The following is a 21,568-nucleotide window of genomic DNA, read 5'->3' as shown; positions in this document are numbered from 1 at the left end:
CCCAACAATAACATTTTTAGGTTGTGTAAGTGACTTATATATTACGTTTAACCCGAGTAGTGAAAGTCCGCGGTGATCTGAAAATGATGTGCCGGGAGTTGTGCCGTTCTCGGCGGCTTCAGTGACCCTCGAGCTCCCGGCGAGCTATCGAGCTGGTGGGTAACAGACGTCTCCGAAAACGTCGAAGCACTTTTGCAAATATGCGACATCTTGATAAACCGAGCAGATATTTGATGTTTACACAGCTACTTTCTCGCCTGAAAATATGTTAAAAGTTTATTTTGTGACCCAGAAAGATTAGTAAGAGTAATTTTAAAACTTAGTAGCGGCCCCCATTGTTGGAAACTGGAGTTTGGCTGGGCCGCGCTATGAATTCTGGGATATGGTAGGCCACGAAGGACACACCCGACCCATCCTTCAAATTCGGGGAAAAGGAGGACGCATTTGTCGGCTGCATTCGGAGGAGTCTACGAATTTGGACAGCCTTCGGCGCGTCGCTGTGACGTAATCGGTCTACAAATGCAGCCTCAGGAGGAAGCAGCCCATGAATTTGGACACGACCAAAGACTAAATACACATGAGGGATGATCAGGGGAAGTGGCCACACATGGGAGCACGGCTGACACACATGAACCTAAAGACAGGACAGGAGAAGTGAAACTAAATACTCTGACATTGAACACAGACTTTCAAAGTAAAACAGGAAACATGGATATTAGACATGACATGAACTAAACATAACCACGCAGACATGACTCATGACAGGTAGATGCACGAACCAGGGAGACTGAGTACAGGGGAAGATGACAGACACGACAACATGAACTTGGCAACATAAGACACACAGACATAAACACACGAAGGGCAAGGGAGACTTAATAATTACAAATGAGCTAGAATAACTTAACGAACCTAAACAAACAATAAACATCAAAATAGACTAAAACGCAAAACACTGGGTCGCACGACCCAGAACCATGACACATGCATTATATCTAAGAAGGGGACACCAGCCACTGTGACATATGGCTTCAAAGTCTTTAAAGTCTGATTCTGTGAAAGTAGCAGACAAGAAATATCCAAAATGAGGACAGTGTCTGTAATAATGTTCTTCTAAATAACAGCTTCCTCTTCTTCTGAAAGCTTCTTCAGAACAGTGGTTTCGCAGAAATAATCAGATCACATCCTCTTTGCTTTTTCCCCAGTTTCATTTCACATATTATAGCTTTCTGTTTGAAGGCAAGATACTTGTCAATACGTAGTTTCGTTTTGATTTAGCTTGTTTAGGGCTGAGCCACACCACAACGAGGCCAGTGGGAATCTAGTGCTTAGACAGAAAAGACAGAAAGTCAAGTTGCTCATTTAGAGATTTATTTGAAGCAAAATAAAAAGTGCCCCTTTTGTTCAGTTTGAGTTGTTATTTGTTCTTTAAGAAATGTAACTGACAAAGGGCCAAATAAAAGTTTTTACATTGCACTGCCCTCCAGAATTCATAACTGGCAGTTCAACACAGTAGAAGAGTGTGATAACCCCCAGCTTCTCTTCATGATGGCAAAAGCCAAAGAACCAGGTCATGTGATCAAGTATTGTCAGTCTTAATCTTACATCATCGTAATTTATGTCTTAACCTACATATCCCCAGACAAGAACACTGATGTTGTTCATCTCCACAAAGGTATAAAATAGTTTATAAGCTGAAAGTCAGTGTTATTGTCTGTGTGAGCTTCAGTATGGTTAAGGTTATGGTTGTGGAAATTCAGTGGCAAATCTGTAAAAGGAAGCAAACTCTGGTGCTCTATGTCAAAGAGAAATATCTCCGTCCATATAATACAACTTGAACACGTTTACGTCCTGTGTGATTTACACTGAATGTCAGAAGGATTTCAATTAGTAGTTGAGCTTTTTATTGTAAACATAAAACACAAAAGCAATTTTATTTTTTCAGTTTTTAATGAACACCGTGTTTCTTAAAGCACAGACATATTGCAGACCTTTGCACAATGACACTTCAAAATTAACCTTTATCAATATAATCCCCCGTGCACATCATTGCAGCTACTCTGTTTAGCTTTAATGATATTTTTATGGCAGAAATGTTAATAACAAAAGGAACAGCAGGTTTCAGATAAACAGTTTTATTGTAAACAGAGGTAGTGATGTGCAAGCAGCTGAGTAAATACTCTGGTGCTGTGTTTTATAAGCTGGTTGCCATGGATTGATATTAACCAGATTCCATGTTCATAATATTTGCCTGCCATAAAAGTCTCAGCCCACTCTCCCTCTTAAGTAGCAGTAATGCCGGGCTCACACTGTGCGATTTTGTCAGTCGCGCGATTCAGCTCCTGCTCAAACTGCACGATTGACTCGCAGGGGTTAGAAGTTCGTAGGTCACGATGCAGGTCTCACACTATACGACCCGATGCTCTGATGCGACCCGAGTGCTCACACTGTGCGTCCATAAAATGAAGGTTATAACAGAAATTCTGTCGCTCGCTCTCCCTCTCTGTCTTTCACTCACACAGACACACACCACTGCCATCAACTTTGCTAAATTGCATGAAATTGCAATGAAAAACATTGATTAGTCAGCTGTGATTGAGCAGCAACGTCCATCCAACTATTTTCACGGTTGTTGTGGTCGTGATAATTTTGTGAGGCCACATCGAAAAGGCTCGGATGAGCTTTCCAAAGTTCTACAAGTGCCTCCATCGCTTGTGTCCAGATCACACGCTGCACTGCCGTGCTGCCAGTGTTGCCAACTCCTCAGTAAGGAAAATCGCTATTGGCTGTCCTAAAAGTCGCTAGAAGTCGCTAAATGATGTCATCACCTAATTTGCATAATTGGTCATGCTAATGTAATTATAACCTACGTTGTTGGAGAGAGAAATAACATCGTGGAAGAGACATAAAGTGAGTAAAAAACATCCTAAATGCATTTAGAATTTATTTAGAACTACAAATTAAATTTATTTTAGCAATTATTGTTTTTTTTAATGTCACAATTCCAACCCTGCTCCTTAATCCGGGCTTGGACCGGCAAAAGTGACCCGAAATAGGCACTCTGGTGGAGTTACTTTGTGTGTGTGTGTTTATAAGTAGTTTTAAACCTTGTGATCCACAAAACAGCATAAGAGTAAAAGAGTAAAAGAGTAAAAGAAGAACTGACTGCGTTACAGCACCCGCTGCTTGTTGAGAGTAAAAGCGATATGCACTTTCACATCTTTTTTTAGCGACTTTTTTTTAGAAAAAAAGTCGCTAGGGGGTCTGAAAACTCGCTAAATATAGCGACAAAGTCGCTAAGTTGGCAACACTGCGTGCTGCGCCGTCTTTTTCGCTGACATTTGTGTTTGCGCATGCGCAGTGTGAGAAACTGCGGCGACACCCTCACGACCAAGCGATTGATGATCGGGAGCTGGTCGTGAGGTGTTAATCGCTTCTCGTTACCCCACGTATACTACACGATGCACGACGCACGATGAAGGCCAAAATCGGGCCGATCGTCAAAACGGTCGCACGACTCAAAAATCAGCTCAAAATGGGCCAAAAATCGCACAGTGTGAGCCCGGCATAAGATACACACAGGATGGATGAAATACTTTTGACGCATTTCTCATGGTAAAAGAAAAAAAAAGACAAAAACCACACGATGCAGCTTATTGCACTGCACAGTTTCCATTCATCTAACCTTCAGAATGACCTCTATACACAAGACAGAGTCATGTCTAAAGCTATTACCGGCTTTTCTTTTAATAGTCTCACTTCCCTCTGCTTCATCACAGTTCCACTTTTCTTCTGTGGCTTCAATTACATGTCCAAAAACACAACTCAAAAATGTGACATCCAGGGCTCTACTGACACACTCACATCTATGGGCGATATAGAGACACCAGTTAACCTAACACCACTATCTGCATGTCTGCGGACTGCGGGAGGAACCGAGAGTACCCAGAGAACCCACACAAACACAGGAAAAACAAGCAAACTCCACACTGGCCTGTGAGTGAGACCACAGTGCTAACCACTTTGAACAACATAAAATGTAAAACAGCTTTGCAATATATCTACAACACAACAGCTTTTTCTTAAAAATAAATATTTTCAAAAAGAACTTGCTCACATTGTGGAATTTTTCAAATGCACCACCAGGAAATAAAATCCAGTTTGAGAAGGAAAATGTGAAAGAAAGAGTGTCCCAGTACTTGAATTACAACATTAGTTGTTTTAATATTTTTTGCCCACTATGCAGAAATCAAGTACAAAGTGACCATCTTTATTTTTTTAAGTACACTTTTCATCTGGAGTCAAATAAGTCCTGCTCAAAACCGTATCGGTACAGATGAACTATTATGCTTATATGCTTGTAGAAAAACCTAAAGACCAAAGGAGGAGTGGACTGCATTAGACTGCTTTCTACTACTTGGCATAATTTAGATCGCTATCCTAATGTCATGTAATTGCAAGGAGGTATTTCTGTAGTCTATAGATTTCTTGATAGTGGAAAAGGGGTGGGATTAAATAAGCTTATGCTTCTTCCTGCTCCTTTTTGAACATGAAAGTTATTTGTAGTTGTGGTTGCTCGTTTTCTTTTTGTTTTGCTTTGTTTATTTGTCTCTTTTAATTCTATGTTGTTGTACTTTTTTAACATGTTCAAAATAAAGATTCAATCAATCAATCAATCAATCCTTCACATCTTACTTTCACACTTTACTGATATTAATCAATGGATAAAATAAATAAATAACCTTTTTTTGGTGGTTGGATGCTAATTATTGCTTTAGTTACAAAAAAGTTGCAGTTATTAACATAAAAATTCCATATCAGTAAACAACAGTAGACTATTTTCTCTTTGTTGTCATTTAAAAACAAAACAAACATGAAAAATAAAACTTTGCAGTAACTGTACAAGCAGGCTGTCCAAGACGTCTGTATATCATTAAGCATTGTCTGCCAGGCTTCTGTGTCAGTGTGTGACCCTAGCTAATCAAGCTTGTTAGCATTAGCCGATTATTAGTATGCTGCCCTCTGGTCTAATCTAAACATATTTTTTTCTTTGTTTTCTTGAATTATTTTATCCACATAAACTTACCTGTTTAATCTGGTTCTTGAGTCCCTAGGTTGGTGTGGATAGTAATACCACAATCGTGTAGTACTTTGATATCATGGAGGGGTGTCAGTTTGATAATTTATCTGATATACTCATTTTGTCCTTATCATCAACCCAGCTAATCCAGGTTAAGGTGGACACGAACACTTGAGCCACTCTGGATCAATCCAATCATAGGTGAAGACTTTCTATTTATTTCATTACCAGTGTACTTCTTCTACTAGCTTCAGGATCAATAGAGGGAAAACTTAAACTTTAGCCACACCCGTTGCTGTCAGACCTGATCCCGCCGCTATGAGAGTGCTGTGCTTTGACACCGAGGTTTCATCCAAAGAGCGATCGTTGGAGTGAGTTGTCTGTCCATCAACATCGTCTGCCAGAGCTCTTTTGTAAACACCCATCAGACTCTGCCTGAATCGCCCCCTCACATCTAGCCCCATGCAGAAGTACAACAATGGGTTCACACAGCTGTTAAAGTAGGCAACACCCTTTGCTAAAGGGTACCAAATTTTCACCACTGCATTTTTATTGTCCACCATCTTCACCAGTAAGAGGCAGTGGTAAGGTGCCCAACACAGGAAGAAGGCAATGACCAAACTTGCTAGTATACGCAGGGGGCGGGATTTCCCTGACAGGCGGGTGCGTCTGATTCCTACAGCGGCCAAGATGTAACAGACCAGAATCACCATGAAGGGAAATATGAAGCCGCACAGGAAGCGGATGGAGTAGAGAGCAGCTTTGGTGCTGTTGTACCCCTCTGCCTTCTCCTTCGGATCCACAGAGCACTTACTCAGGTTATTCTTGCCCAGGTAGACTTGGCGATGGATGAAGTAGGGAATGCTTAAGAGGATCGCTGCGATCCAGATGCAGACCGCCACCATCCTCGCTACCCACATGGTGCGTCGACGCTTTGTGAAGACGGGCTGCCAGATGCAGAGCACTCGATCCAGACTGATCACAGCCAGCAGGAAGACAGAGCAGAACATGTTGGCGTATTTGAAGAAGCCGTTGAACTTGCAGACGAAGAGACCAAAAGGCCAGCGGTCGAAGAAGAGCTTCTTAGTGAGAGAGAAAACTCGTGTGAAGCAGAAGATCAGGTCTGCTATCGCCAGATTCACCAGCCACACGTTGGTGACCTTTGGCTGTGGGTGAAGAAGAAAATAAAACAACAATGATAACAGGAACATAAAGAAAATCAAAGCCATTATTTAAATGAAGCATGTAACCTGGCACTGAATTGCCATTATCATTTGTGCATCACTAGTACGCGCCCTCATCTGCTGTTTTTACCTGGAAACAGTTTGGCCTTAAACCTGGTAACCACCCATTACTAGTGCTGTCCTGCAGGGTAAAGTAAGTACCTTGAGAAAAGTGTTAACCATGTCCTATTGGGTCATTTAGAGGGGATTGATATGTTTGCAACAATAATAACTGACTGACCACATTCAAAACTGTTAGTTAAACTTTATATAAATTTAGCCACACTATCCACTTTTACAAGCAACAAATCACCAGTCAGGCATAATGTGTTGTGAGTAATTCCTCATAATTTCTTCTTCTTACAGATTCACAGATTCCTTTAGGATTCACCACAATGATTCGCCTCCTTGGTGGGTTTCCTCTTTTCCTCATATTTTCCCCATTTGCCTCCAAATTGCTCAGCCCCAACTGTTTCTCTGATGTACTAATTTTTAATCTTGTTCATTCAGATCGTGGGGGCGATCGTGGCTCAAGAGTTGGGAGTTCGCCTTGTAATCGGAAGGTTGCCGGTTCGAGCCCCGGCTTGGACAGTCTCGGTCGTTGTGTCCTTGGGCATGACACTTCACCTACTGGTGGTGGTCAGAGGGCCCGGTGGCGCCAGTGTTCAGCAGCCTCGCCTCTGTCAGTGCGCCCCAGGGTGGCTGTGGCTACAATGTAGGCCGTGACTACAATGGGTGGATGACTGGATGTGTAAAGCGCTTTGGGGTCCTTAGGGACTAGTAAAGCGCTATATAAATACAGGCCATTTACCATATGATCACTCCCAATAAAAATCCTGGCATCTTCAGCTCTTCACTCAGCCTCCTGTCTTTTCGTTAATGTCACTGTATTCAAAGCATTAATCATAGCATGTCTCACTAAACCTTCTCTTGTAAATCTCCTCTTTCACTCTTGCTACTTTCTTCTTCTCTGTTTTTTCTTGTTAGTTTGGATAGTTGAACACAGGTAGTGAAGGCAGATGAGTTCAAATATCTCGACTCGCTGCATGTCCATCAGTTTCACACACATGTATTTGGTCTTGATTTTACTGCATACCTCCACCTCTCCAGGCTCACTTGCTCTCACTATGATCACAATGGTATTTGCAAACATCACAGTCCACAGAGACTCTTGCCTGGCCTCATCTTTCAGCCTGTCCAGCAGTACTTCAAACAAAAAGGGCTCAGATTCCTGATGACTTCAACCCATCTGTAACTCTTATCACACATCCTACCACCATCTCACTGTCCTCATGTTGTCATGTCCTGGACCACCCTCACATACTTCTCTACCATTCCTGACTTCCTCATACAGTATCACAGTTCCTCTCATGGAACCTATCATACGCTTTGTCTAAATCCACAAAGACACAGAACAACTACGTCTGACTGTCTCTGTACTTCTCCATCGACACTCTCAAGACAAGACAAGACGTGACATTTTTATTGCTCTTTCTCTTCACAGAGCCAAGCTTCTGCTCACTGATCATTACTTCTCCTGTTAACCCTTTGCCAAACTCTTATTTCTTTAGCTATGACACACTTGGACATAAGCTTTTTAGGACTTAAGTTGATTTCCTTATATGCTGCGTGAGTTTTGCCTATTTTGAAGGTTAAATTAAAAAAGGATTGCGTGAGATAAAATGTTGACTAGAATTGCATTTTTAATTTGTGTCACTTTTCATGAATAACCTCATATTTTAAACCATCTTACAAAGTTTTAGCATTAGCAAAAACAGCTAGTGTTTATATGAGTGTGAATCTTATGTTATGTAACAAAGAAAAGAGCCCCTATACTCAAGTGAATTATCCCGGTTACAGCTCCCTGCAAAAGTTACAAACAGGGGACAAATTGTTGTTGTTTTTTTCTTTTATTTTAAGTTGCTTTGGGTTTCCTGTGTTGGTGCTGTGACACTGACACTGACTATGGCTACGTTCACTCTGCAGGTCTTGATGCTCAATTCCAATTTTTTGATCAAATCCGATTTTTTTGTCTGCTCGTTCACACTACAAATAAAATGCGACAGCAAACGCGCTCTAGTGTGAACGCTCAAAGCGGCCGCATGCGCAAAAGAAGACGTCACACACAACGCGCTCTGTTTAGACCCAGATGGCCGTTAATATAAAGACTTTGGACTTTACGTTTCCCAATTTTTGCTTTAAGTTATTTTGTTATTTACATAATAATGTAAATAACAAAATAATGATCCTTATTGCTGTTTTCGGGAGACAGACACTATCTCTACTTTTAAGATTAGGCTTCAAACTTTCCTTTTTGCTAAAGCATATAGTTAGGGCTGGACCAGGTGACCCTGAATCCTCCCTTAGTTATGCTGCAATAGATGTAGGCTGCCGGGGGATTCCCATGATGCATTGAGTTTTTCCTTTCCAGTCACCTTTCTCACTCACTATGTATTAACAGACCTCTCTGCATTCAATCATATCTGTTATTAACCTCTGTCTCTCTTCCACAGCATGTCTTTATCCTGTCTTCCTTCTCTCACCCCAACCGGTCGCAGCAGATGGCCCCGCCCCTCCCTGAGCCTGGTTCTGCCGGAGGTTTCTTCCTGTTAAAAGGGAGTTTTTCCTTCCCACTGTCGCCAAAGTGCTGCTCATAGGGGGTCATATGATTGTTGGGTTTTTCTCTGTATCTATGAAGCGCCTTGAGGCGACTTTTGTTGTGATTTGGCGCTATATAAATAAAATTGAATTGAATTGAATTGAATTTTAGAGGAGCGGTGCTTCAAAGGATAGTTGCAGATTTCTGTCAGAATCTGCAGATTATACAGTACAAATAAAATGTTCACGTTGTCTTCCCAACAGTTTCACTGACATCTACACGGGATGGCCAGGAAGCGTTCGCGATGTCTTCTCCGGCGCTGATAATTGGCGTCTGTCTTGTGTCAGTGACGTAAAAGACGGATTTAATGCGACGTGACCATCAAACAGCAGTCACTTTCTAAAACATCGGATATGTATCGGATTCAGTACCACATACGAAAGTGACCCAGATCGGATTTGAAAATATCGGATTTGCGCCGTTCACACTGTCATACCATGATCGGATATGGGTCGCATAGGATCAAAAAAATTGGATTTGATGCGCTTTCGCTGCAGTGTGAATGTAGCCAAAGTCACATATCTGTGCCGTCTTCTATCCCAATATGTTATTACCCAAATGTTACTATTATCAATCAATCAATAAATCACACCTTTATTTGTCACGTGCAATGTTACACATACATGTTACCTGCAGTGAAAACCTGCAGTCTTATAGGGAGTTGTAAAATATTAAACTGTAAATATTAAGTTATTTCAAATATATGACACACTACATATCTACCTTAAGTTTGAATCCAGCCACCCAGATCACCACAGAGTTCCCTGTGATGCCGAGTACGACAGTCAGTGTGTACAGGATGATGCTGACATTGTCCATGATGGCATCAATGTCCACCGCCTGGTCATCCTTAGAAGACTTGAGTGTGTTGGTGGGCAGAGACGTATTTGGAAACATTGTGTGGCTGGAAAAGAGAAAACAGAAAAAGGGCCAAAATGTCAGGCATGTTACTTATTGTGTAATTCAACTGAAAGACGGGAAGAAAACACAAGAGTCTATATTAAAAACAAATATAGATTCACAGACTCCACCTATAAACCAACTTTTTTCTGATTGACGGAGCCTATCTGTATACAGTTAGGCATGAGATCACCATATGACCTCGCTGACATCCTAAAGACTAAAGAGCAGGAAACGTGTTTAGAGCAGGTCCATGGTTTCACATGGCTCTGCAGATCCAAGAGTTTTAGTTTGTTTTTTAGTTTTGGAGCCCTGTTTTATACATCATATTCATACCTGCAGTGTTGGGAAGGTTACTTTTAAAATGTATTCCATTACAGAATACAGAATACATGCCCCAAAATGCATTCTGTAACGTATTCCGTTACGTTACTCAATGAGAGTAACGTATTCTGAATACTTTGGATTACTTAATATATTATCATGCTGTTTACAACTACATGAATGTACTATTGCTGTGATTTATTACTGTTACTGAAGGTCCGCGGCTCCGAACCGTAGTAAAGGGACCTCTGGCTAATACGGTGGGTTCGTGTCGGGCTCGTAGCCAAAAACTAGCTTTACTTTGTTGTCTGGATCAACTTTGCTAGCAGAGACAGAGAGAAGCGTTGAAAGGCTGCTCCAACAGAACTTATTGTTTGGAGGAAAACACGAACACGGTGTACAGTCGAGTCTTAATAGCTTACTTACAACTGGGCTCGTCAGGCTCTCTTCTTGGCTGCAGTGGTTATTATTATATTTACATGCTTCCAGCTCCCGTTTTTGCTCATGACAGCTCGTACTTTTCCTTTTTCTCCCTCCCTCGCTCACAGACACATAACGGGTACAGCAGTCCATTCTCCCTGCAGCACGGACTACACTGCCTATGATGCTACATTCTTTAGAGCTATACCTGTAGCATTCTGCCTATTAGCTTAGCACAACAACAACAGGCGCTCTCTCACCCAGGAAACACGCAGAGAGAGAGTAACCCTGTAACCATGGCAACCATAACGCTGCCACCTGGAACAACAGAACGTAGCTGTCAAACAAAACCCAAACAGTCCTGACCCGCCACAGTATGAAACAGGGAAGTACCGCCGTGTAATCCATTTATTTCAACAAAGTAACTGTATTCTAAATACCACCTTTTTAAACTGTAACTGTAACGGAATACAGTTACTCATATTTTGTATTTTAAATACGTAACGGCGGTACATGTATTCCGTTACGCCCCAACACTGCCTATAGATGGTTTTAAATGTTTAATATTCCTTTTTCTGTTTTACTGTCTTCCTTTTTTTAGTATTGCCTGTTTGCTTGTCTGTTCACTTCCTGTTTTACTTTGGTTGTTGGTTTGGTTTTTTCTCTTGTTTTCAGTTTATTTCTGTGACTGTCTGTCCTGTTTTCACTCCTCTTTTTTAGTCCGTATTCCAGGAAGCAGACTGAACAATCCGAGTTTAATCACCAACTCTGAGTTTTCAGTTCCACTGCAAGGAAACTGTCCGATAGTCTGAAGATTTAACTCTGAGCTGAGGATAAATCTGTGATGTAATCATTGTTCCCACACTTACTATTTTTATTAACCATGAAGTTGTCAGTGGAACAAACCCACATTTTACTGGGATATCAGGATCAATTGCAGAATAATTCACCTCGCTCTGAACTTTGACAGCGGCAGGAGCAGCAGGAAGGAAGGAAGTTCACAGAGTGTAACGCCGTAACTGACTCAGAGTTGAAGTAAACTCTCTTTCTGGAACACACTAAGGCTCTGCTCTGGTTAGCTCCTGTGTGTTTTATGGATGCCCGTGTTTCCCTTTAACAAAATAAAGGTTTTTGGCTTTTTGGCTGTGTGCTTGTCTCGCTTTACAGTCCTCGCAACACTGCTTATCGTGACACAGGTTACTTGTGTATATACAGAGACAACTGTATTTGAAGTCATATTAAAGTTGAGCTTGGATGATTATAACGGTATAAGACAGAAAATAATGAAAAGCAGAATAAAAACCACTTTAAGTAGACAAATATACATTCATTAGTCTCATAGGTAGATTTTGTGGCATGACAGTCTTAAGTTATACGATGCATGATTCACAAGTTAAACAAACACCTATCAAATATCAGATATGGACATATGGACATATGGACACTTTTTAATACCCAGCATTCATCAGAAACTGTTATATTACACAGGTGTGGGTATTTTAAACACTGGAAAACAGCCAGTCAGTTTCTTTCGTCCCATAACATACGGGCGGATTATCTGCACAGTCGTGTTTACACTTCTCCATTATTCACATGTAGGTGAAATGTTTCAGGAGCATGACTTATTTCCTTCCTGAAAATTCTTGGTCAACTAATATTTTAGAGACTTCTCTATATGTGCACTAATGCAGTGCAGTGTTGCTAACTATGTTGCTTACATGCTAAAAACATTTCAGGCACTTCAAACACTTTCCACAAACCTCCCGTGCAAGTGGAAAAAAATCCCCTGACCTGCTCAGAAAACTGCCGAAATGGTACCAAGTGGCTTTTGGGGTGTGTGAAGAGTCTTTATATACTTTGAGATCTCCAGACACCTTACTGCTAGGGATGCAACGATACCAATTTTTTCAAACCGATACGATACCGATACTTGGATCTGAGTACTTGCCGATACAGAGTACAAAAACCGATACTTCTACCACACACAAATACAATTAATTGGAAGACAGGTTTTATTATATTCCCTGCCAATAAAAAATAAAATCTTAATAAAAATGACCACAAAAAAATTTCTCCACATTGTAATTTAACAAAATATCACTGAACTATTGGCACTGTCTCGAGCTTTCAGAATAATAAATAAACACTTCTTTTTGGAATAAAATAAACTTTTAAATTATTGCAGAGTGTCCATATTGTAAACAAACAAACAAAATAACTAAAGTATTCGGCATTGACGAACGAACTCCCCATCTGCCCGTGGATCATCAGTCCACTGTGCCGTTAAACGGTTCTTGGTTTAAAGACAAGCACACACACTGCTTGTCTTTACCTCTTCAGAAAGTTTTGGCACCATTATCTCCCTGATTTTCCACGACCGGCATTGGCTGGTCATCTAGAGCGATAAAATGAGCCAGAACCTCTGTTATTTTAACTGCCCGTGGATTTTCTCTTGACATTTTTCTTCGCTTTTCCAAAACCTGAGTTAAAGTTGGCTGTTCCACACTGCTGACATTTTGTTTAGCCTAGCTACAGCAGCCTCCAGTTTCTCTTTTTTATCTGGAGCCGCCAGTCTCACTCGCCTAACCCTGTGCCTGTTTAGCGCGGGATGTCCCCCTAGTGGCCAATCTAAAAAACTACAACAGAAATGACAAGCCACCCTCTGATTAATGAAATAAGTTAGTATCGGTTCATGGTATCGGTTAACTTTTAGTATGAGTACACACACATTTTACAGTATTGGCCCCGATACCCGATACCAGTATCGGTATCGGTGCATCCCTACTTACTGCGTACAGTTTTGTCATTTAAACGTTAGAAATGTGTCATTATTAATATTATCTTTAACAGTGGTTATAGGATGTTGCTCCTGGCACAATTTTCAGAAGAGTTACAGAATTACATTTTTCAAAACACTCAATGCACATGTTTAGCCGTCACTCTAGGACAAAGGTCTGATCATGAGAGTTTAAAGGGCCAAAAAAGTCTAAAATCAAAATTATTATGATTCTAATAAGGAGACCGAGTTTCTTTCAGAATAAATGCGTGGAGCCCTCAAAGACCTGAGTCAGTTTAGATAAGTTTGATTTAGCTCAGCTATAGTGAAAGTGCCGACAAAACAATCAACAGCTGTGGTGGCCGCAGCACAAAGCTATGAAGTGCAGCACAAGATTAACAAAACCTTACTTGATAAAATGTGTTTCAAGAGGTCATAAATGAAAAAGTGATCTTACCACTGCAAGCAAATACTGTTGAGCTTTAAAGAAAAAGAGCCCACAAATATGGTTTCTGCTGTTTAGAGAAGCGAAGCTGCTGCAAGGGGAAATGAGCATGGCACTGCAGCGAGTGCACAGCCTACTTCAACCTCAGATAAAAAAAAAAAACACAGTAAAAACCCTTCCTTGTGTTTGAATGTCACTGTAAACCAGATAAACCGCATTTTACATCCCTGCCTAGACTTGTTTATCATTCAGCTGGTAACGAAATCTTCGTAGGAAGAAATGAAGGTTTCAAAAAATAATCACACTAATTCAGTTTCTGACAAAGTGTGAAAAAAAGCTCAGATTCGCTCCTTCTGTTTTTTAGTTGCAGGACTAAATGATAACCAGAAGTGTTCTTGCATAACCATTGTCTTTGTCTACAAATCAGTTTAACATTTTATCCTTTTGGACATTTTCATGAAAAATTTAAAGTAATTAAATGGCTCATTTGTCCAGTCCTGGACAGAATCTTGTTTTGTGGGCTCCGAGTGGCTCTGAGGCTGTTTACCCTGAAATTCAACTGTACGTTTGTGGTAGATTTGAAGAAATTCCCCTAATGCAGCAATATCGGAAGTGTGGGCTGTGGCCTGACAGGGCCATGATGATAAGAGTGAGTGGGCTGCAAGTGATGAAGTCCTCTCAGTGAACCCGTCTCACTGACGACGCTACGTCCAGATGAACAAAATCAACTTTCTGAGAAACTAAAAAACCTAAAAACAAAAATAGAATTAATGAAGCTAAATTATTAGATTAAATGTGACAGGACTGTGTAAGACTTGTTTTTGAATTGGCTGGGCTGTCTGAAATATGGGTTACCGTGGGTTAAAAAAAAGTTGGTCTGCAGGACAATTCAAGGTCATCTGACCTTTTTAAACCCAAGAGATAATGTGACTCAGGAAGTGTGTCATGAGTCTGTGAAGGACAGCAGATACAAATGCTTAACAAACCACAGATTTCTACCAGTGCTTTAAAGAATTCACACTCATTAATATTTAATATATAGTGTAACAGTGTGTCAGCAAGTACGGTCAGAAAGACCTGGCCTAAAAACAGTCAATAGCTTATAGCTGAGTTTTCCCAAAACTGCTGTGAGATCATGTTGCTACATGAGATACCGTTATAGTCATTAGATTTCTTGGTTATTTTAACAGTGAGTGATATTTCTTTTCATGTCATTGATTCCAGTTTTAAGTCTGTGAAGGTTCTCAGTCATCCAGGTCATCGTAGTCAAAGGAGCTTGCAAAGAAAAGCGTCTGGACTTCTTTAAGTTACTTGAAGACGTTTCACCTTCATCCGAGAAGCTTCTTCAGTTCTAAGGTCAAATGGTGGAGAGTCCCAGATATAACCCTAGTGGGAGTATCCCCCCACAGAGGGACAAAAGGACCCCCTGATGATCCTCTAATCGCCTGAGCCAAGGTGTGAAACTGGGTGTGGGTCCCAATCAGCCAGAGTTTCGGGTGAGTTCATTGTGAAACCTGGCCCCACCTTATCATGCAAATTCCTGAGGTCAGATGGCCCAGGATGTGAGTGGGCGTTAAGGCGTTTGACTCCCATCAAACGCCTTTGACTCCCATCACCCTCTGGAACACAAACTTGGAGTAATTAGGACCCTACACCACCGGGCAGAACATGTTCCCTCTAAGCCTGAAGGAAAAAACGTCTTCTTAAACTTAACTTAACTTAAAGAAGTCCAGACGCTTTTCTTTGCAAGCTCCTTTGATTCCAGTTTTAACTTTGTGGTTTTCTTGGGAATGACTGAGATTCTCTGGTTTGGTTCCCGTTTAACACGATCTGTTTATACAGGGACTTTCACTTCTGCATGTTTTTGTTTTCTGTCTTTACTCTGTCACTGGGCTTATCTGTTGTCCTGTTATGCCTCCCCCCATGTTAGTTCATTCTTGTTTACTATTTCAGTTTCATATTTTATATTTTCTTCCCTTTGGCCTTTGCCAAGACATTTGTGAATTACTATGTGTGTGTTTGGATTAATTTTTTGGTTTGTGGCCTTTTTCCTTTATGTTTTTTCTCTTTCCTGGAAACAGCTTGAAACTGCCTGTTTCCCACATTAGGTCCTCTCTTCTCCACACCCTGACAGATAGACAGCTTATCTTAGTTTAAACAATGAGCAAAATCAAGTCAAGCAAAACATAGTTTTAGAATTCATCTGAGATCTGAAAACAATCTGAGAAGTGTTTTTGTTACCATCCATCCGAAACATCTCCTGCACAGATGTTTTCTTTCCATTTACCTGTTTTACTGGTATTTTTCAGAGAATTGCCTTTTTGATCAGATAACCATTTTGTTTATACATTTTCATTAGTAAAAGTGTTAAACTGAAAGTTGGCTACTAATCTGATAACATGCTTGCAGCTGTTCAGCAGAAAAGTGCACGTGATCTTAATACAACACGATTAGTTCCTTTTATGGCTGTAGAGCATGTAAACAGGCTTCTTATATTTCTTTTAAAATTAACATTCTTGCTAAAACCTTTTAAAGGTGAATGGCTGCAATGACCAGATTATAAAGAAAATTTTATAAAATACTTCAGACTGTTTTTTACACACATAGGTGACACACAGTTGATGTGGTTTACCAGCAGGAAAGTCAGCAGCCAACCACAGACTTCACAAAACACGAAAGAGATGAAAAGAAGCTCCGAATGTCATTTCCTTTACGTGTCTGAGGCGCGCAGACAAAGAGGCGGGCTGTAGAGTAAATAAACTGTAGAAAACATTTAAATAGAATTGAAATCATCAAATCTTTGTGTTTCTACAACTGCAAAAATGAGATCAAACACTGACAGGAAGTGTGAAAATCCTGTTTTGCCTTTTAGATTCGCTTTGCTGTAACAAAGTGTTTCCTTACGTTTGCTTTGCGTGACCATCTGATTGAGAGAAATAAACCAGCAGTCTTAAACCAGCGTGCTCTATCGGATGAACTGAAGCTTTTATGGAGTTTTTAGGATATCCCGATAATAATAAATGATTGCATTCTAGAAATAATAGATGCATGAACTAGTCTATTAGCATCACTCTGGGACAGGATGTTTCTGATATGGGAGATGATGAGATAATGTGCAAATGCAGCAGAGAAGATACAAGACTTATCAGGACATCTCTGAAAGTGGTTAAAAACATAGATAATGCTGCACATTCGGTTTACAGATGGTTATAAAATGATTGATGGGAACTAATTCACACAAAAATCTCCCCAAGTTTGCAAATTTAACATATGAAAAACTGTAATCACTTTTCTAACATTTAATGGATACAGACTGTTTGTGTGTCATGCTCATTACTCTTGTTTTGATTCACTGTAGATGGCACCGTGTCTTTTGAACTAGAAGCTGATCTCCAGCTTGCATGTGAGTGCATGTGCAATACATTTAGGCTTTTAGGAGCTAATGAGCCTTCTATTTGCCTTTAGAGATGGCGAAGCCCTCATTTTGTTAGCACAGCCCCACAGCTGTGTGACAAAGTACCTATTAAAGCTTTTAACTTTGATCTACGGACAGAAACATTACTCTTTTGTTTGGTCAGTTAGTCCACTCCTGCTGTACAGCATGGATTGCAGTGAAACTAAACACAGTCAGACTTTTGTCCTCATGACAAAACTACAGAATTTGGTACCTTTTCTGTACTGCCAACAGCTTTAAATACAATAAGAAGAAGGAACGGGGAGCTTTAATGCAAATGCATCACCACCAAAAAGTGAAAATATAATTTTTTTCTGTAATACTGAAAATCACACAAGTATCACAATAATGTAGTAAAAATAATTACAGTAATCACATTACAGCCACAAGTCAAACTTTTTTTTTTTTTTTGCCTGCAATGAGCTCTTTAATTATCCTCAAGACAGAATCGCTGTTACAATCAGCTGCTTTCCATTTGCGTGCAGTGAGGCAGAAAATGAGAGAGCAGCCTTCAGTTTACGAGGAGTGGAAATGTGAACATTACTTTTATTTTTTCATTGCAGAAATAAAAATAAAAATAAAAACAAAGCAGCCAGAAAACTGCTGCTTTGAACAAGACAGTAGCTGTTGGCAATCCCCTGCAAAGAAAGCATGCTAACAGAAAGCTAACAGGTAAGAACCAGAGCTATGCTAAAGGTGAGTATGCTGACCACATGCATTCATCGGGTAACTAAAGCAGCGATTAACTGTCAGGCTTTGAGCTTGTGCTCATACTTATTTCAGCAGAGGACTCACTGAATGAAGCTCCCCTAGTGCTGGCTTTCAGCTTCGCTGTTGGCTTTGTGGTCATTTGTGGTCATACTTACAAACACACACACAAATATGCTTGTGCATTCATTATGACAGGGATTTATTCCAGTTTGTGGGACTGTAGCCTTGAGGTATCTTGTTACCTTATTCGCTTTCACGGGTGCTACAGGAGTAACTGATAGACCAACAACACGTTCTCACTCCCAAAGCGTAACATTTTACGCTAGGTGACAAATCGTCAACATATTACGTTTTCGGCTACCCACCACGTTCCTAAATGACGACCTCGGAAAAATGAGGAAATATGAGAACCGTATGGACTCAATTTACACATGTTCGCTCTTTTTCTTCAAATCACTTAGAAACACGCAGTTTAACATCATTAAAGTCTTGGTTAAGATCAGGAAAAAGGTTATGGTTAGGGCTAGGGATAAGGTTAGGTTTAGGGCTGGAATACAAGGCTGGAACGTCTATTACCGCGGGAGCGTCATTGCACTGGATTTCGGCCATAACCCGCCGCGTACCATAAGAACGCCGAAGGTCTCCTTTTGCGTTCCTCAGTACGGAGCCCCGCAGGGGACATGGGAGAAAAAAAATTAAGACGGACTTTTGTGAGATCTCGCAAAACAAACTCGGGATCTCGCAAAACAAACTCGGGATCTCGCAAAAGTTTTGCGAGATCTCGCAAAAGTTTTAGCCGCATTCTTCCCATTAGCTCGAAGCTAACGGGAGGAGACCTCCCGTTAGCTTCGAGCTAATGGGAGGTCGAGACCTACTACAGCCGGGAGGAACACCGCTTTCCCGGCACATCGTGCCTCGACCGCCCGGTCGGCTTCGAGCCAGCGTCCGAAGAATGCGGCTAAAACGTTTGCAAGATCCCGAGTTTGTTTTGCGAGATCCCGAGTTTGTTTTGCGAGATCCCGAGTTTGTTTTGCGAGATCTCGCAAAACTTTTGCGAGATCCCGAGTTAGTTTTGCGAGATCTCGCAAAAGTCCGTCTTAATTTTTTTTTCTCCCATGTCCCCTGCGGGGCTCCGTACCTCAGGAACGCCGCGGGAAGTGACAAAACGTCGGCATGTTACGCCTCGGGAGTGAGAACGGGTTGAGATCAAATGTGTAGAGTCAATTTATTTCAAATACATGTTCATTACAAGGAAGTGAAATTGTATGCCATCTTTTATTTGATGATCACACAGCAATGTGATCATCAATATGATCATGTATGTGAATGCATACAATAATGCATTTACAGTACTGAATTATTTTGACATTATCACAGAAACAGACAACAGATTTTTTTTGAGCAGCTTATATCTTTAACAAAAAGAGGGGAACTCTCTGTGTCTCTGTGTTTAAATTTAACATATAGGGAACCTGAATGTGTGGTTTGTAGAGGTCACAATTACACATATGCAATATGTGGACATAATCTTAAATGTCTTTTGTGGTAGCCTTCCCTAATAGTATCCTGTATGTAACAAACAGTCGTGGTGAAATTTCATAAAAGGTACTGTCCATGCACAAAAACATTGTGTAATAATTAGAAATCAAGCTGCTGTTTCTGCATGTTATGTTTGAAACACCGGTATTTACCGTAATTCTTGCACGGCTTATAAAATTGGCATATTATCTAAAGCACGCCTCCACAGCAGCCACAATTTGTCATTTGACCTCTTGGGGAAACTAATTGCTCACACCTGATTTACAGCCTCCTCTAATCTGGGTCACTAACTGTGTTTGTGGTGTTGGTAGTTCTGAAGTATTTGTTCTTTTTTTCCACGTACTCTATCACCCTCCCACAGTCTAAAGACATATACATTAGATCAACTGATAATTAGAAATTGATTGTCAGTGTGAATGTTTATGTATTTGTATTGTCCCTGTGATAGACTGCTGAGTACCCCACCTTTCCCTCATTGTCAGCGGAGGTAGGTTACATCCCCAACCCTGCACTGAATTAGTGGTTAATAAAATGAATGGATGTGTTGATAAATGTTCAAAAGTGTTCTGTAGCATCTAATGCATCAAATCTTTAATCATTTTCTTTATGAGTGTAGTCTTTAGATTATCATAACATCTCCCCTTTTTAGTCTAGTATCAATCACAACCACCAGCCTATTGTAAGTTCAATCAAATATATACATCTCAAACTCTTAAGGAATTATATAAGGAAACCCTACCTGGTTTTTTCTTTTTAAAAAATTTGGATGATGTAAGAAAACACAAAGTGTGTAAAAACTCCACAATACATGTCAAACCTTTGGTCATAAGTGGGAAATATCAAGTAACAAGTCCTTACCTGCAGTTACTGGACTGATCTCTCAGAGCTGAGGTGAGCTGAGGTGAGCTTCAGTCGTTGTGGTCAGAGGCAGAAGTGAAGATGTGTGCTCTGTTATCTGTGTCGCCGTTACTTCAAGTGGTTCTCTTTGTATCATGTCTATCACACGCAGACTTCCTCTCTGTGTTACTGTCATGTGACTAGCTTTGTCTTCCTTTCCTCATATAGCTGCTTCTCTTTTTCCACACAAACCCACCCTCACGTCGCCTCTCTGTTTGTCAAACACACACACAGATCCAAAAGCAAAGACACTGAATGACCAACAAATTAATCAGACTTTAGAGCGATTGCTTTCTTCTTCAGCATCGCATTTATTCAAATGGAGTCGCTGACTTTGCGTAGTTACAGCAGAGGGATTCACGCATTGTCGTGCATGTTGGAGCCTTTTTATTTTTTATTTTTTTGCTGATTTCCATTAAATGTATGCCCAGATTTTAGAGTAGCAATTTATTAAACTGAACCGCAGCCTCCATGTCGTCATGAGGTTACAGCTGTTTCCAGGAAACAGGGGGCTATTTGGCCTTGACTAGTCATCCCGTAATAGAACGTCACGACAGAAACTGAGGAGACCACAGATGTGGCTGTTGCAACTCACTCCTTTGAAGAAATAATAAAAAACACACAAAAAAAGAAAGTAAAAGAATTTGTATCAAAATGAAAATGTAACCAAGCTTAACTAACATGACTGATATACATAAAAAGCTGTGGAACACTGAGTATGGGGAAAGTGCCACATATTACAATAAACGGTGAACTTAAACCTCAACCTTTATTGACAAGAAGTATAAAGAGAAAAACGCATGATCCTGCAGTTGTCCAGCAGACAGAAAATGCCATTAAACTGATCCTCTGATTGTGTGCAAACAATGTTGATTTAGCACAGGCGAAATTAATGAAACAGGTCAGCAGTAAAACAAAGAACTTCAGTGACTTATTAAAAGATAGTGGACAATGAGGCAAGTAAACATTAAAACCCGAAAGCCACACGAGGGACTACGCTTTGAAAAAAAGGAAGGAAGGAGAAAACAGAAAACACTCAGCAGAGTGTATATAGTCTCTGAAATACAATAACATTTAGGAGAATCATTTCATTCATATGCCTGATCACAATAACAGTTTAAGTACACATTTAAGGTTTAT

At 40.5% G+C, this 21,568-nt stretch overlaps 1 protein-coding gene and 1 long non-coding RNA gene across 3 annotated transcripts in view; both read right to left on the bottom strand.

The window, feature by feature from the left end:
- The window catches only part of LOC146492715 (uncharacterized), a 46,240-nt gene that overhangs the window by 2,396 nt on the left and 22,276 nt on the right, over positions 1–21,568 (bottom strand). The window lies entirely within an intron of this gene.
- Positions 1,932–20,671, bottom strand: LOC146492716 (N-formyl peptide receptor 1-like). 2 transcript variants are annotated; one of them, XM_085147976.1, is made up of 3 exons: positions 20,390–20,671; positions 9,686–9,866; positions 1,932–6,246 (listed from the first exon to the last, which is right to left on the bottom strand). In XM_085147976.1, the coding sequence occupies exons 2-3, from the start codon at positions 9,857–9,859 to the stop codon at positions 5,353–5,355; spliced, it is 1,068 nt and encodes a 355-aa protein (XP_085004102.1). In that variant the 5' UTR covers positions 9,860–9,866; positions 20,390–20,671; the 3' UTR covers positions 1,932–5,352. The 2 variants fall into 2 exon arrangements, with proteins under 2 accessions (XP_085004102.1, XP_085004103.1); XM_085147977.1 differs by lacking the exon at positions 20,390–20,671 and adding an exon at positions 13,840–14,973.

This window comes from Neolamprologus multifasciatus, chromosome 22, assembly GCF_963576455.1.
Source record: "Neolamprologus multifasciatus chromosome 22, fNeoMul1.2, whole genome shotgun sequence".
In the NCBI taxonomy this organism is placed as follows: domain Eukaryota; kingdom Metazoa; phylum Chordata; class Actinopteri; order Cichliformes; family Cichlidae; genus Neolamprologus; species Neolamprologus multifasciatus.
This window is presented reverse-complemented; position numbering and strand designations above follow the sequence as displayed.